Here is a 17,500-nt window from a genome sequence, read left to right as displayed (position 1 = left end):
CCTCGTGGGTAGGCTTGAATGCCCTCTCTCCCAGTCCGGAAGGGTCTTCCAGCCCCACTGATCCCGGCTGTGCAGCAGCCGGAGCCCCTTCGTTCCCCTGTGGGCCCTTCTCTAGTAGCTCTCCATGGGCCTGGGCAGCCTGTCTGATTGCCTCACTGCCTGCTCCTTCAGGACTCCCTCTGAAACCTCTTGTTTTTGAGGCAGCAGCCTCCCTGCCTCGCACCCGTTTGGTTCTTGGGAGGAGAAAAACTCTTTGGAGCAGGAGGAAAGTTTTAAGGGGATCAAGACTAACTGATCCCCTTAAAAACAGCAACGGGCCTCTGCTTTGCACCTGAAGGACAAAAGTAGGTTAGATCTGGTTTTAAGGAGCCCAGAGTGGCCAGCAGCCTTTTTAGGAAACACATCCTTGGCTTTAAATTGATGTGGTGTAATAAAAATCCAGCATCATATCAAGAGGCATTGAGTCACGGCTTTGTTCTGCGCTCCACCACGCGTTGATGTCAGCTGGACCTGCTGATTTGCTTATTTGTTCTGATCATTTTAGAGGTAAGGTCATCCCTGTTGTGTCTCTTGAGGACTCTTTCCTGGAGAAACCTGTGCTCTGGTATCTCCCGTTACTTGTGATGACAATGATACAAAATCCTCATGAGTTCACGTTTCTTGTGTTTTTTAAAGACATCATTCCCAAATGGGCACTCGCTCGATTCTGTGACAGCTCAAGCAAATGGGTCACAGCGAAAAATCGGTTGGATTGAGTTCCTGGAGTGAAAACTCTGCTGACGTGACTGGAAGCTGTGGAATAGAAAAGACTCTGGTATATGCTTAATCTCTACCAGGTTAACCATGGCAAATTGGCAGAGTTTGGCTCAGAAATTGGTGCTATTTTGATAATGTTGCTACATGGGTCTTTTCAGGGAGGTTATGAAAATTGGTAGTACTTTACAGCCCTCTATAAAGTCCATTGCCACGATAAAGGTCTGGTCCTGAAAGAGCTTTTACTTTCTTGGTTAGTTCTTCCTCTAAAATGTTTATAATTTCAGTAGAGTTGTTCGTCTGCTGAAGTGATTGCAAGATTGGTCCTCCGCAGAATTTAGCAGAGTTTCTTGCTTACTTGCCCTCTGTGTGGTGATGGTCCTCGGAGCAGTGCCAGGCTGCTCTGAAGTGGGATCGGTTTTCTTTAAATTGCAAGGGGGCTTGTCCAGGCACTTCTTTATAGATAAGCATTTGTTACTTACTGTACCTTTTACTGCTTGCCTTGCCTTCCCCATATAGTTTAATTTATAGGAATGTGGCTTTACGCTTCTGTACTTCATGTCCTTATAAAAATAGTATAAAACAATGCAAATTGAAGTACATACACTGAACTTTTTTGTGATATCGTTTGGAAGGAACTTGGCGTAGGATTTCTAAAACATCTGTATTGTTAATGGAGGAGCTGTACTGAGCCTGTTCCTAAATGGCATCTTGAAGCAGTTATGCTTTAAATTTGGATTCTGGAACCAAACCATTTTATAAGCATGTACCTGTAAATTTTGAATTCCTCCTCTGGAGCAGAAAGCTGTTGTATTTATGTGTTTTTAGTCAAGCTTTGTATTTTCTGAATGAAGATCAAATGAGAAACTGCTTGCTTACTCATACACTTCATGGCCATTCTTGGCTAGATCATTGAGACTGTGTTTTGTTGGGTTTTTTTACTCTGTGTTCTCTTGGCATTGTGACAAGACATTTACTTTAGCTACCCATAATAGGCAAAGTGCACATTGTCATTATAAATTCATGAACACTGGATATTTCTGGGTGTACGATGTGGGTTAGTTGTAATAAAGGAGGGTCAACTTGGGATAGGGGATGAAAATGGTAATCTTTTCTCTCTTCTAACTCTCTTGAATTTGAGATCACAAATGGATTTAAAATGTACTTTAAGGTTACACAGAACTGCTCAGTTCCCTCTGCCTTTTATATGTATTTCACCTTTTATACTTGTAACCAGAATTTTTTTTTTTTTTTTTTTAAAGGATCCCCCTGCCCCCCCCCAACAGACACACACACACACACACACAGACACACACACACACACACACACACACAGAGCTTCTTACACCGTGATGCCAGAGAGCAACAAAAAGTTAAAATTGGGGAGGAGTATAAAAAGGGGCCTTGATGGGAGAAAACAAGAATATAATCAGAATATATTGGGGTTTTTTTACCTTCTCTATTCTAGCATGCGCACACGCATGTTATTTTGATAAGTCTTTACACGCCCCCTCTTAATCTTAATATTTTATGACTGAAATTACAAACAAATGTATATACAGCTGAATTTTATAGCTCATAAAAAGAACAAATGGGTACAACATGTTTTAGTGGGAAGCTGTTGATGCTTGGGCAGATATTTTGTCAAGTCTTAAAACTAGTCATTTTTAACTTCTACTGGCCATTTCTAGTGGCCATTTCAGTATTGATGTCTGTTCTCGTAAAAAGTTGATCGTTTGGGGATTTATTTGAATTGTCCTGTTCTCTGGAGTAGGGCTCATGTTTCTTTTTGCTCAGAAATAGAAATTCCCTATCTTACAACTCTTAAAAAAAAAAAGTAACAGTGAATACTCTAGATTAGAAATAAGTTTAATGTAACTAGACTGCAGAGTACTTAAACTAATATTGTTGTCAGTTTTCTAATAGGAAACCTATCTAGAAGCATACTCCAGTATGGGAAGGAGTCTTACTTTTTAAGTGTAAAGAAGGTGGAATAACATTTCATATGTTTCCTTTTTCTTAACATTCCTGTCTGGGAAAATGTAAGCTATGCAAAGCTGAGGGTTCATCTAAAACAGTTGTATATTGAAAACGTACTTTTATACCTTCCTGGCAAACATACGGTGGTGGGGTGGGAAGTATGTAAATGTTGGATTTGAGCCTGTAACTCTTGCTCCTTGAACTGGATGTGGAATATAGTACTTCTGACTACTACTTGCAGTAACTTTTTGTAAAATAAGTATTAGCTTAGTCTTCCCCCTGCTTCACGTTGTGAAGGTGATGGGGTATAGCTGTCGTAAAATGCTAAGGTTATACAATGACTTCTGGATAAAATTTGGAAAGTCTCTCTCTCAAACTTTTGTTCTTCCCATATATTGTTGTCGCTTAGAGATGGGGACTGTTGTCTTCTGTGTTTGTGCATGCACCTGTGTGCTCCTACTGTGCTGCAAATAATGCTAGGATACAAAAGCAAATTGGTATTTAGATCATATTGTCTTTTAAAGTAACACTTCTTAAAACAGGACTTGTGTGTAGGGAGGTTGATGTTTCTCCCAAACATATGCATTGTGAAAACCAGTTTCCAGTTGGTGTTTACATGCTCTTTTCCCAAGTTTTCAACACCTGCTGTTGAATAGCTGATAACTTCCCCTATTCAGTGCAGTTTTGAAAATCAGTATGTGTTTTTTTGGGGGGGGGGTTTTCCTAGCTCATGTCTCCAAGTAAGCATGGTTGGCTTTTTTTTTCTGTAGTATACTATTATGTAATATGCATTGATTCAGGGTTTTCAAATTCTAGTTCTAATTCCAGTGAAGCATGTTTTCCCTTTGGGGAAGCATACAAATTCTAACGTAGGTTCAGCCCAGGGGCCCTGGTGCTGTCTTGTTTCCCTTCCCACAAAAGTTGATTAGCGGTCAGTGTTATGTTTAGGGACCTACCTAAGTTGCAGCAAGACCACAGGTTTTTTGTAGCCAGCTCACAGTGTGCAGAACTGATTTTTGCAGGCGTTTTGTAGTGGTCCTGCCCCTCACCACTGATTGGAGGGACCCTGGTGGCCTTGCTCCTCAGCACTGATTGGTGAGAGGAAAGGGTGCCTTTACTCAGTCTACATTATTACCGCTTTCTTTGCCCCTAACCACTGATTGGCAGAGGGTACCTTCACTGAGTATGTCTCACTACTGATTGTTTTTTTTGGTTGATTTCATGGGAAATCGCAGCCAATGTCGGATTTCCCAGCAATCGTGGACAATACTGTTTTTAGCAGTTTCTGTGAAATCTGCAAAACTGCAATTTAGGTAGGTTCTTAGTTACATTCAAGAGTAATATCAGATGCACAGTCCATCTTGGTGGGTTTGAGAGCAAGACAGTAATGTTGAAAGAACAGAGGAGGAGACGAGGGATACAGATTTCCTTGCTGGGGTTTTAGGTAATACTCACTTTCCAGAAGCTAAATGAACAAGTGAGGTGAAACTTGTTTGCTATAGTTGTGCAAACTGTAATGTAAATTTAATGCCTGTGTTTTAGCACTTACTGTGATATTTTTTTTCTTTGAACTATTATATTGCTTGGCTATTAGAGCTGACAACTGTACGTTTGAGCAGGTGTAGGGTTTCTCACTGTCTGTAGCAAGGACTACTGAAACTGTGGCTATGGCATTGCCCAAGAATGCAAACAATCTAAGTTTTATGGCCTGTATTTTTCCTTTCTTGAGCAGGGTGTGACTTTGATCTCTGTTTCATTCAACTCACTTCCTGGAGCATAAGGTTATTTCTTCAAAGCTGTCAGTTACCTTCTGCCTTGTTCCCCTCACATGAATAGGACTTACCAAAAAAACTAACACCTTTAACCAGCTCATCATGAAAAGCGTTGAAAGACTAAATGGGAGAGTCGGTTGTTGACTGATTAATTTAAGCATGGAATTGCAACATCGTATTGATATAATCTGGAGGAGAAATGCTTGGCTCATACTTGGCAGGCATTAGTGTTTTACATTACTTACCTGCTATTGTCTTCATGAAAATTAAGATATATTTGGGTCACCTCAGCCTTTGACAAAGGCAGTTTGTATCCCTGCAGTGTTTTCTGAACTTTCTTTTTTTTTTCTCTCTCCAGAAAATTTCTCAAGGGAGAAAGAGGGAAGAGACTGTCATAAGTAACCTTAAGCTTGATACCGTTTAGTGTCTAGAAAAAAATATGATGAGTTGTACTCTAGAATACTTGATACCTCTTTGCCTTCTGTTTTCTGCTTAGGTGACTGCCAGCTACAAACACCATGTCGAATCCAGAAGTGCACCACAGACTTTGTATCATTAACGTCACATCTGAACCCTGCAATCGATGGCTTTGATTTGGAGTTCTGCAAGGCCCTGCGGGCATATGCAGCCTGCACCTATCGTAATTCCAAAGTCTGTCGTGGAAACCTAGTCTACCATTCTGCTGTGCTAGGGATCAGTGACCTCATGAGCCAGAGAAACTGCTCCAAGGATGGGCCGACGTCCTCTACTAACCCTGAAGTTACCCACGATCCCTGCAATTATAGTAGTCGTACAGGAGCCAGAGAACATCGGGGAGGGGAGCAAACTCCTCCTGTCTACCTTTTTTGTGGTTTGTTTGGTGATCCCCACCTTAGGACTTTTAAGGATCACTTTCAGACATGCAAGGTGGAAGGGGCCTGGCCTCTGATAGACAATAACTACTTATCAGTGCAAGTGACAAATGTGCCTGTGGTCCCAGGATCCAGTGCTACTGCTACAAATAAGGTATGAGCTATACTTTTGTTCTTCCCAACCCTTCCCACCCCCTTCCCCTGCCCCCGCAACTATTTATATTTCTAAATGCTGTGTGTGAAAAATGCAGGGTTTTTGGTTGTAGCCATGTTGGTCTAAGGACATAGGCAGGCAAGGTTCTTTGGGTAAATGTGATATCTTTTATTAGACCTGCTGAGTAGTTGGTACAAAGTTCTTTGCAAGCTTTCAGGCATAAGCACCCTTCTTCAGGTATAGGGAGATGCTGCTGTACTGAGATCTCCAAGGAATGACAGAAGTGTGTGAAACCTTGTGCTATGAAGACTGAAACGCTTAATTTTCAAATTTAAGGGCAATAGTAGAATCTTATGCAATAGCTTGCTAACAAACTGAAAACCAGGGGTTTACATTAAAAAAAAAAAAAAAAAAAAGAATTGGCTTTTTGGGGTGGGGTGGGGTGCGGTGGGAGGAGCTCTTAAATGAAAAGGTATCTCTGGCTTACTCAACTTGTAAAGAGGGGATATGATATTAATTCAGCCATAGGTGGAACTGGATGGTGCTGAAGAATTCCGGTTTGCTGTAGTGTTGAGTGTATGGAGCGGGGGGAGTGTGTTTATTTTTAGATGTACTGCATTAATTCCCCAAACTGCACAGTTATAAGCAAAGCAATATTTCCATGGAGTCTAGCACAAACAGAAAGGTTCCAAAGAATACAAACCTCTTAACAAAGACTAAGGAGAACAAGAGAGTAAAACTTTGAAGGGGAAGAAGGATTGAAGTGGATATCTTTGTCCCATGACCTCGTGGCAGTGACTTGATAATTTTGTATCTCAGAAATGTGTGTCCCCAAATTGTTAAGTGATCCTTAGTATGGCAATTATTCCAGCTGATGGAGGGAAATGTTTCTGCATTTGACAACATGTTGAATAGGCAGTTTCACTCTTGGTTTTATCATTCATGCCCTTCCTTCATCCCCAATGAAGGTGTTTATAGTAGCCGTAAGGGCAGCAAGCAGGTGTGTATCCAGAGAAAAAAGAGGGATGGGCCTTGGCATGTTTTGATGTTGCTTTTTGATCTATCCCAAATGTCCAGGGGAGTAATTGGGCTTAAATCTTGAGTGGTGTATCAAAAAAGGTCTTCTGAGACTAATCAGCTGAAAACAGTTCAAGCTGACATACCCCTTTAACAGTGGTGATTTTCAATACTAACACATTGATAATGTATGAGGAAACACCTAAATGATGCTGTACCCTGCCTGAGTACCAATATCAGTCTGATCTTGAGGCTTTCTCATTACTGTTGCTAGATACAGAGCTGATCTAGTTCTGCAAACCTAACCCGGAAGCAACTGTGCAGTTGAAAAACAATCTTGTTGTTGAGTACTGGATCCTTGTTGTGTTCTGATAGGGCATCTAATGCTCACAGTATTGTCAGTGAGACGGATCTCTTGGTTGGGTAGTAATGGAACTAATTTTAGACAGGCTCTTAAGAATTCAAAAATTGGGATGCTTTTAAGTTAGGCTTGAGCCCAGAACACAATCTGCATTCCAAAATGAATCCTGAAAGAGGCATGTTTTCCCTCATCGGCTTCTCAAAATAAACTTGGAAACTTTAAAAAAAAAAAAAAAAAAAAAAAGCAGTTTACTGAAGCTATTTCTTCAAGACGTTTAAAATTAGGAACACAAGAAGTAGTAATGCTTCAATGTGAAAAGGCAGTTGTGTTCAAAATTTTGCCAAGTGACTATACAAAATATCCTTACCAGAGGGAGGTTTTCCTGATAGGGTTAGGATGAAAAATGGAGTGTGTGTGTGTGCATGCAGTCAAGTTGTGGCTCTGAGCCTTCCTTTCCTTCTCATGTCCTCATGTTTTAGCAAAGTATTTAGCAACATTGGCAGATTCATTAAACAGGGCTGGGCTGTGATCCCTTCTGTTACGGCCTCAAACTTGCGACTTCTGGGCTGCTAACCGTGTGCATTTGTGCCTGTGCCACCCCAGCCCTTCAAGCTCTGAGCAATATTGTTGCTTTTAGTTTGTTGTTAAAGGCTGCTCTAACTTGTTCTGATGGAAGTTTTATGTTCATAAGCAAAATGAGCAAGTGGATTTGAGAGAATAAAAATCTGGAGTCGAAGCGCTAGTTTACATGATGTATTAGTGATTACATTACGTCAACTTGAAAGTGCCCCCTCCCACCTTCCCCCATCTTTTTTTAACTATTTTCAGTTTTTAACATTAAGATTATTCATCTCTGTCTGAGCACCTGCAGGCCAGTTAAACATGCAGAAGCAATTAAAGTGGTGAGGTTCCTTTTAGAACATCTGAAGGACTGTTATTGGCACCAGTGACCACGTTAGTTGCTGTGCAATACTTGAGGTTTTTCTTTCCTTGCCAGGCAATCAAACTCTTATCGGAACACCTCTTTGTGGGAACTGAAGGCTGAGTTCCTGCTGCGCTAGAAGCTTTGCAAGATGTATGTTGCAATCTGTCTAATGCATCATTCTGAGCCTTAGATTTCTTTACTAAGCAGACTCTCTGAAAGAGAGAGAAAAGGTGTATTAAATTATCCTGTCAGTGCAGGATTAATCCCTAGAAGATGTTTTCTGTTGTCATGTTGCATCTGGTTTCTGCCACTACTTTGTGGTAGCATGTCTTCTTATCATACTATTCTCAGGTTTAGTGTTGGGTGTTGTTTAAAGGGCTTCTTGGGTTAATAACTTCAAAACTGATTACCAATGGTGGTGATTTGGATTAATCCATTTTAAACCAATTTTGGATTGTTTAGACTTTGCTCTGCAGTTCTCTGAACCATGAACAGAAGCAAGCCCATTTCTCACCAATGTGACTTCCAGAACCTCATGCTTTAGAAAAGTTGTGTAGTATTGTGGGTTGTAAACACTATATATGAATAACCACTATATAGAGGTTGTTTTCATTGGTCTTACTATTCAAAAACTCATCTTCAGCCAAATTCTACATGAGATCAAATGCCACTTGGTGGGGTGTCTTGCTTCCCCTTCACAGGGAATGAACAAATGAATGAAAATTCAAGGCATAGGCTGAAAGTTTCCTCTACGTGTCTCTCTTGAGGAGAAAGATATGGGGCTTTGAGAATTTGGGTAGATCTGGGGGAATGATTAACTCCTTCCATGTTCAGCTTCTTGTTAGAATAGTTTCCTTAAGGGCTAATGTAACACCATTGGCTGTGTCCATTACCTTTTTCCACCTCAATAGATAGGTAGGGCATGCATGGCTTTGGTCATCAATAACTACTTTTAAATTTTTCCAGAAAAAAAACCGTCCAGTGGTTAAAGGGGTTGTGTCTGCAGAACTCTACCCTACTTACAAGGCCTGTGAAATGATGATGGCTGGAGTGGGCTATTCAAGTTTGCAGATTGAAGAATGCTAGGGAGTTATCATTTTTTGATTTTTGGTAGGGCCTTCAGTCCCATTTTCTTGGCTAAAGCTGGCTGTTATTCCTTTCATTCCTGCATCAGGAAAATGCCATTCCAAGTAGGAAGGTGTGTCCTTGTTTACACACCTTGTTAGGTGTGTACTTGGTACTTGTTGGCAACGTCTGTCTGTCACTGCTTTGCATGTTCTTGATGCTGGCAGCAGTGACATCTGTTTGTTCAGAAGAAACTAAATTTAAAGCTTCATATTCTCTGGCCCTTTCTTTCAAATATACCAAATCCTATATTTGTTCTGTGCCCATTGATGTGAGACTCGGGTGCCTTTCAGATGGAGGAGAAATAATGGGCCCAGTGATTGAGAGACCTGCGTTCAAGTTCCTACTCTGTCTGACTTTGGGCAAATCATTTAGAGCAGTGGCTCCCAACCTCGGGTCGTGACCCAAATCAGGGTCGCGGGGAGTCCATCCCTCACTCCGTCCCTCCTGCCTGCGGGACTCCCCCGGCGCATGGTCCACGCAGCCCTCACCACCACTGCCCCCTGCCATCCCGGCTTGGCCAGGGCTCTGATGGTGCTGCCAAGCATGACTGAGTCGGCACGTGGTCACAACCCAGATTTAGGGTTGCAGCAAAAAAGGTTGGGGGACACTGATTTAGAGGCTTCATGCCTTTAGTTTCTCAATCGGGATAATAGTCCAAGGATAAATAACATGGAGATGTTCTAGGTGCTTAGATATTTGGGGAATTGGGGCCATGTATGTATATTATGAGAAGATTCTACTTTCCTTTTGCAGAGAAGTGGGGTGAAGGGAAGAAAACCCTTTTATTCTTTCTTCAGGTAGTCAAATGGTATTTCACCTTTTTAATGAGATTGTTCTTAGTTCTCCACAAGTAGCAAAAGAAAATGATGTTGGAGCTTGTTCTCAGCTGTAGAGACCTTTCTTCTGAAGTAGCAATGATCAGAAACAGAAGAGGTCTGTTCTTATTTGGGTGGATGTGCGGACACACTGGAAGCAGGCAATGGAAAAATACCGAGTTTAAGCTATGGTGGGCATAATCAAAAGGTTTTGATTCCAACACTGTCCTTTTAGTTGCATTAGAAGTGTAGAGAAACATTGATAAGTTAAGTGGTCTGTCTCTCCCAGCCAAAATCCCTTTAATATATTTTGCAGTCTGGCTTCCATTTTAGCTGGAGAAAATATAATTGGACTAAGCTCACTGTACTTACCCTCCTTTGAATAATTAATATTAAAAATGTTCCTCTTGTAGTTACCATTCAGTTGTCATTCGAAGCAGGACCATCAGATTCTTGACCACAGACAGTATTGTTTTGATCTCTACAAGCTTGTTTCCTATGGCCAAGATGAACTTGGTTTTAACTTCCAGAAATGGTAAAATTTACCTCTGGGTGAAATGTATGGAAGGTCTTCAGTGCAGAACTTAGCTGAGTTAGTAAGTCCAGTTGCAACAGTCCAGCAGATTCTTTTAAGAGAAGAGAACATACAAAAAAGGGCTAAAGGTAAAAGGCCTGAGGCATCCTGCCTGTGCAAGTCATTTCTGTGGATGGCTGTGCAAGCTGATTAGTGATCTGGTCAAATGACTCTTCAAGCACCAGATAGCCGTTTGTGCCTGCAGCTGCTCATTTAAATTGGAAGGTATGTGCTGGTTCTCTAAACTGAGTTGAAATATTTCCTTGGAAAAGGATTTGGACTAGACCTCTGCAGCCACAATCTTATTGCCTTTTCTTGGGATAAAGCACAGATTTTTGGAAGTGAAAGTTTCTTCCTGAGTAGCTTCCCAGTGTGTTTCATATTGAACCTTGTATTTCCATCACTTCTAGAAGTGTTGTATGCTCATTTGGTCTTCTTTCACACAACTGCTGCAAATTTTCCAGATCTTTGGTATTGGGGAAGCGGGAGGGAGGGAAGGGGAAGGATGGGAAGTATTGGTGAAATGCCCAGCTTCCACTACTAAGGATTCATAGTGGGCATTAAAAGAAAGTCCTATTTGAGTAGGACTCATGACTTAAGTGATTAGCTAGTCTGTTATGTGGTGGAACAAAAGAGGAGGGATGTGTTTCTAAAAGAAACAAGCATGTACCCCTTTTTTGGAAATGTTTGTTTTGGAAGCTCCTTTTAGAAGTGGTTGTTGAGGAGCAGCTTGGAGATTGTGGGGAAATATGGTTGAGGAGATAAATGTGGTCTCAAGGTTGGCTAGTTGAGCAGGGACTAAAATGAAAGAGAACTTTGCTACTAGTAAAAGCAGATGCAGAACAATCAGTGTCCGCTTGATTTCTTACTGGTGCTTATATATGTACAACTGTGAATGCAGAAAATCCTTTATCTTCATGCAGTTAATCTGTTTTTTGGGGCAGGGCAGGGATGGTGCTGAAGTACACATGAGTGGGTGGCTTTTCCTCACGTATAGAGGTGTGGATTTAATTATATGATTGCCTGGCTGTTGACTTGCATTCTTAATTTTTACATGTTTATTTGGAGTTGGGTGGGGGAGGAGTGGGAGGACTTCTCTTCTTCCCACCATCCCTTTTCAGAGGAAAGGGGGGAGTATTTCACTACTGTATCAACTTTACAAGCACCTGTTAAGGATCACATAGCAGAAAGTGGTGGTTATGATGGTCCTGTTACTTAATAGAGTTGAAACTAATAAGGCTCTATATAAATAGCCCTAAAAAGCTATTTGACCCATTTGCTTGGTTAGGTTATTTTCTCTCAGGATTCAGGAGCTTTTCCTAAGTGATTTTTCCAAAAGAGATTCAAAACCAAAATCTCTCCTAAAACCTAAACCCTGCTTTCATCTTTGTTTTGTACTCCCCAGGCTCTGTGTTGATGAATCCCGTAGTCTTCCCCATTTCTTTTGATAGTAACAATGCCTAAATATCTTTTGGTGATTGATCTCAAGTAAGAAGAAATTCAAGTAACTGCTCATCAAGGAAAGCTGAATCCTAGGGAGTGGTGCAATGAACTATTATTGTAATAATCCCTTTTTCTCTGGGATCTAACTCGGTGACAAAGTGGGCTGTTTATGATATTTTTGGGGTCACCGGTGCCTCTTCCCAGGTGTGAGCTCCTTCATCTTGTTTTCATGCACACAACCTGCTGGCATTCCTAGATGCACAAAAGCAACTGCCATATACCTTGCAGTATATGGAGTTTTCCTGTACTGAGTGTTTGGGGGCTAAATTCATCCCTTCACATTTACTTGCTGACTTTCAACAGGATTTCACCAGAGATTAAATCTCTGTTAGAATAAGTTTGGAGATGAAATCTCCCGACTTCAGTGTTGGCTCTAAAAGTACTTCAGTCACCATCATAATTGGTCTTCATGGCTTTTCCCTTTCTCCCTTCTCCCCGTACTGCTTTATTATTGAGTGTTGTGATGCTTTCATCATATTTACATTTCTAAGACAGTAACAGCTGAAATGTTTGCCTTTTTCCTGAGGCAGAAGAGGAGTTGAACTAAAAGGTGTCCTTTCAGAAAGAAGTTGGCCAGGGCTGGAAAAAGAGAGGTCAGTTTTTGGAGCATGCCAGCCTTGACAGTACTACTGTATCTGTTGCAATTCCAGGGAAACTGAGGTTGTAAAACTTGAACAAACATTAAAAGGTTCCCTAGTGTCATGACGTCCCTTGTTAAAGTGCTGGTTTTGTAACTCTCTCACATTGTTTTACATAATCCTCCCCAGTACACCCTTGTACCTTTCCATGAAAAGCTCTCTCCCTTCATGCTAAAGCTAAATAAAGATGCTGCCATTCCTTTCAGTGCATATAGGATTTTATACTTAAAACTGCAGATCTAATAAACACTCATGATAAATCTCATGTTCAAGATGAATGAAGTAGTGAAGTGTGTGTCCTCTGCTGATTCAAACTGCAAATTCAGCAGTCTGCCTGACTGCTGTGCCTTGCTAAGATATATAGATATGTCAGCTGGATATACCTGCCTCTGGATCCCTCTGTTTTCATGCTGCTACTTCTCACCAAATGAAGCGGTAGTAAATTTTCTTGTGGCGTGAGGGAAAAGCAGCTTTAATGACCATGTTCTACTCTTATAAACTCAAGTGTTTAAGTCTTTGAATAACTGCATAATTTCCGTTCTTTTTCACCCCTTTAATTAGCCTGACTTTTATGTACCTGAATTTTGATTGTAAGTTCTTCAAGGCAGGGACTCTGTGGTTTTATCTGCGTTGGGAGAAGATGGGAGAAAGAGGGTGTGGTACTAATTGATATTACCCATGTTACAGTAGGACCCAGCTAAGCACAATTGTGCTGGACTGCAAATGACTACACAGTGCAGTCCCTGCCCCAAAAGGATTATCTTCTGAATGGGCAAGGAGCAATGAAGGTACTTGGCCCCATCCTCACAGCAGGCTTGTGGCACAATGGATCTCCTACATTTTAATGGGAACAGCCCTCCAAAAATTAATCAAATCTTATCAGTTGGCACCTTTTAACCACTTGAGTGCAGTTTCCTTCCCCCTGCTGCCCTTCCCTGCCCCCAGCCCTCCCTGTTTTGATGGACTGTAAATACTTTTATTCACTAGCTTTTTGCAAGTTCAAAATGAAGAGGTTTTTGGTTTGTTTTTTGTTTTCTGATTTTTATCCTGGCATCTTGTAGATTTTTGCTTGCATTAGGTCCTTAATGTTGCCTTCTAGATATGGGGGAGTAAATTTGTACTTGGTATATCATTGTGGAGAGGGTTGGGGAAGATACCAGGGAATGTAATATTAAAAATGAATGAGGAGAGCCAGAGTAGTTTGGCTGGAAGGGGGTAGGCAAAGAGGGGGAGAAAAATGTTTAACAAAGGCATTGATGTTTTAAATGCACAGCAGTATCATCCATCAATAATAAATGGTGTGGTATAGTGCAAACGTGCCAAATTGAGTTATTGCAGTATATGGATTAGTTCATAGAAACCAGCAAGCAATACCGCTGGTGTGTTGAGGGTTACTATTTCAGAGACTACTCAAAAGTTTCCAAGGACACAGTGTGGATATGTGTGGCTTATGTGTGTAATAGTGTACATGTATAAGAGTGTGTGTGTGTGTATTCAGTTTCCTTAACTTGTAAAAGGAGGGAGGGAAGAGACCTGAATGTTTTGGGGGAGATTGAGGAAACTATTAGAAAGTCCATAGATGAGGTAAACAGGCGTAGCAGAGGAAGAGGGTGATGACTAAATGTCAATAATTGCAATCTTGACAGTGGGTTTATTTTTTAAACCATAATTCTGTTTTTCTTCCTCTCCTTTCTCTATCAAGCCCTTCCCACCCCTCCCCTCCTGCCCCCCACCAAATAAAACCCCCAAACTGGCCAAGTTTTATCTCCCTTCATGCTTTGTAATAGAGGTAGGCATTAATGTGATTTGAATTGGGGGATCTGAAAACACTTTTATACAAAAATCGCACCCCTTTTCCCCACCCAATATCTCTGTTCCTAAAGTAATGGTACTTTGTTGCTTCAGCCATTTTTAGAGGTAAAAAATGCAACTGAGGTCAGAAACTCCCTTGGCCACCCCCACCTTTTTTTGTCTTTTTTTTCTTTGAACTTTTTGAAAAATTTTGATCTCTTCAGAATAAAACACTCTCCTCTTTCCTTTTACTAATACTTCAGCATATTTTAAGAACTGAATGCAAGAGTTAAATTAAGGCCTTATAAGCGGTTGCTTTACTAGTACAGTTGCTTTACCTCTTGCAGGAGAAAGATGTAAAAGTTTTGTTTCTCTGCAGTTGTGGAAAGACCACATGTAAACAGTTGTGGGACTCTGCACTGAAATAACATACAACCACACCTACTAGACTTGGACAGTAGTACCATAGTTGCATTATGGGACTCCTCTAAACTATGGTGACAGATTATTTTTTAAAAGTATTGAGAGAAACCATTTAAAAATGTGCTTTTACTGTAGTCCAGAGAAATCTGAGAAAGGCAGTAAGATACCACAGGTAGTTCCTCTGAGCTGTGGGAAAGTGCACCTTCAAAAACTCAGCTTCTGATCTATGCATAAGAGCCTTGTGTTTATAGAGAATTGTGATCACGATTGGTAAACTTAGAGCAGAGAGAGTTTTGCTCGGACCCCTCAAATATGTTTTGCTTTTCGCACAATACTTAGCAATACACATTTTTTCATCCTCAAATAAAATACCTAAGGCCACACTGAGCTGCCCAAAACTGGGGAATATGACTTTTCGATACAAATTTAATTCTTAGTGGTATAGTTTTGTCCATCAGAGGGAATGGGAATAGGAGAAATTCTATTATTTGGGCTTTTGACTTCAATTGCAGTAATTAAAGACCTCTGTGTGTGCCTGGAGCACTGATTTTGTTTGTTAGCACCTTTTATTAGTATTATTAATAATAATAATAATATCAAAAGGTGCTTCTGGCACTTGAAATTCTTTTATGCCTTAAGATGAGACAAGGAGACCCTCTTCTCAACAGAAGAGAACAGCAGTGGGAGAGTTTACACCCTACGTGCAGTATACAGATGAATAGATATGGGAATAATATAACAAATGGTAGAATCAGGTGCAAAGTTCCCATGAAATAATAAAGGATTGGATATCTGCAACTGTTAAACTGCAACTTGGTGATGAGATTGGGGAGAAATTGACTTGTACTCCATTCCTGGAGTCTACAGCAGGGCTGGGTTGGAGAGGAAATAGATTGCCATAGTATAGGGAGGCCCTTAGGCAGGGGTGGGCAATTATTTTGGCTGGAGGGCTTCTTAATGGGTTTTGGTATGCTGCCAAGGGCCTCAAGGGTAGCCCTGCCCCTTGACAGGTGCCCTATCCCCTGGTCACCGTCATGGGACCAGAAGTCGTGCCTCCTAGCCCCTGATCTATGCCACCAGAAGTCCCTCTCCTTGCCCCCAGAAATGCTTCTTTTGGGAAGGGGGTTTGCTATCTTGAAACCAGAAAAAAACCCCAACATTATACAGGTTTCCTTTGCTTTATGCGGGTTCTGTATTTGCGAATTCGCTCTTATGCGATGACCCTTTTTATACCAAAAATTTGTTATATGCAAGGTAAGTTCATTCTTATGCGATCAGTGTGGTGGAAGCCTGCAGTCAGCTGCTTTGTGTGGTGCATTGTGGGAGTGACACGCACCAGAATATAGTCTGCTGTGTAGATCTGTGCTCCTCGCTCGTTGTTTACGACACGTGTTTCTGTAGTTGCCACCTGCACTATGATAGTGCCCTGTGCTTATGCATACTGTCTGCTGTTGGCGAGTACCAGAATTGTCTTGTAAAAGTGGTAGAAATGGGTTTGGGGGTCAGTACAGTCGAGGTCTTGGAACGTATCCCTATTTGTTACATTGTCAAGTGAGTTCCCTTTACGTGAATTCAAGTTATGTGCTGTTTTCCAGGAATGCATGTATAGCATAAAGCAAGGGAAACCTGTATACTAAAAATCAAACATCCACAATAACATACTTTAATTTTATTTTTAAAATTATTTTTGTCTTGATCTGTGTGCATTTGCAGCTGCTGCCCCACTGGGCAGCCCAGAGGCAGCAATGATGACAGCGGAGACCCAGGGCAGCCCAGCATAGGCTGCAGCAGGAAGAGCCTGGCAGTGGTGAGGGGGAGGGGACACTTTTTTTTTCTCCTGCGCTGAGCAATAGCTTCTGTCCCACGCTGCTGCTGCTGAGCCTGAGCAAGCAGGTCCAGATTGGGCGCGAGGCAGGGCTATGCATGCAGGTCCCTGCTGGTACTACAGGGCTGGGGCCAGCAGCAGCAGGGCTGGGGCCAGCAGCAGCAGGGCTGCTGCCTGGGCTGCCTAGGAAGGCAATCAAGCCATGGAGCTGCTCTGCTGCATGCCCAAGGGGCGGCAGGACACACCACCACCAGACAGTGCCTGGGGGACCTGCTGCGGGCTAAACAAAGCCTTTCCGTGGGCCAGATCTGGCCTGCAGGCCATATTTTGCACACCTCTGCCCTGGGTATCTCCATTCCTCCTGACCCAACCTTTAGGCCTGGACTGTATATAGCACATCTTCCTGTTCCAGGCATGTGTTTTGGGCCACTCTTTGCAAACAGATCCTCTGGCCCAAGCACATCTAAATGGCCTTATTGATAGTCCCAAATAGATTAGCTGGGAGACCTTGCAGGCTATATGTGAAGGCCTTGACCTTCTAATAGCTATTCAGCTCACATTCCTTATATAGCACCGTCACAAGTCTTAAATGGGTTTGGAGGCCTTTGTTCTTTCCTTGAGCATATGCATGAGTTGTTTTCTGAATCAAGAAAGCAGAGAGACCTTCCAGTGACTGTTCCATATTGATTCCTCTCATTTTGCAAGGTCCTTTGTTTAAGTGTTGTAAGAAGAGAGAGTGCTTTGGCCACATCCAGACTTCCTCATGGTGCTCACCAGGAAGAGAGACTGCATCCATCTGCAAGCAGTACCAACAGACTTTAAATTTTAGTTTTGAAAAACTAAAGACAAATTGCTTGGCTGCTGGAGAGAATTAATTCAATCATAGAGCAAATTGATATGATTGTTAGAGAATGAGGGCTGTTATTATATGGAGTAAGTAAAGCCATCTGTACTGCTAACTGCACTCACACAGGTGCTGAGTAGACATAC

General features: G+C 41.7%; 1 protein-coding gene across 1 annotated transcript in view; it reads left to right on the top strand.

Moving 5' to 3' along the window:
- Positions 1-675: 675 nt before the first annotated feature.
- The window catches only part of RGMB (repulsive guidance molecule BMP co-receptor b), a 22,582-nt gene continuing 5,757 nt past the window's right edge, over positions 676-17,500 (top strand). The window contains exons 1-2 of the mRNA XM_025191592.1: positions 676-814; positions 5,002-5,510. Of these exons, the coding sequence (XP_025047377.1) occupies positions 5,211-5,510 (300 nt within the window). The 5' untranslated portion in view covers positions 676-814; positions 5,002-5,210. The remainder of the gene's footprint in view (positions 815-5,001; positions 5,511-17,500) is intronic.

This window comes from Alligator sinensis, unplaced genomic scaffold, assembly GCF_000455745.1.
Source record: "Alligator sinensis unplaced genomic scaffold, ASM45574v1 scaffold1067_1, whole genome shotgun sequence".
In the NCBI taxonomy this organism is placed as follows: Eukaryota; Metazoa; Chordata; order Crocodylia; family Alligatoridae; genus Alligator; species Alligator sinensis.
The sequence above is the reverse complement of the archived record's forward strand: the minus strand, read 5'-3'. Positions and strand labels throughout refer to the sequence as shown.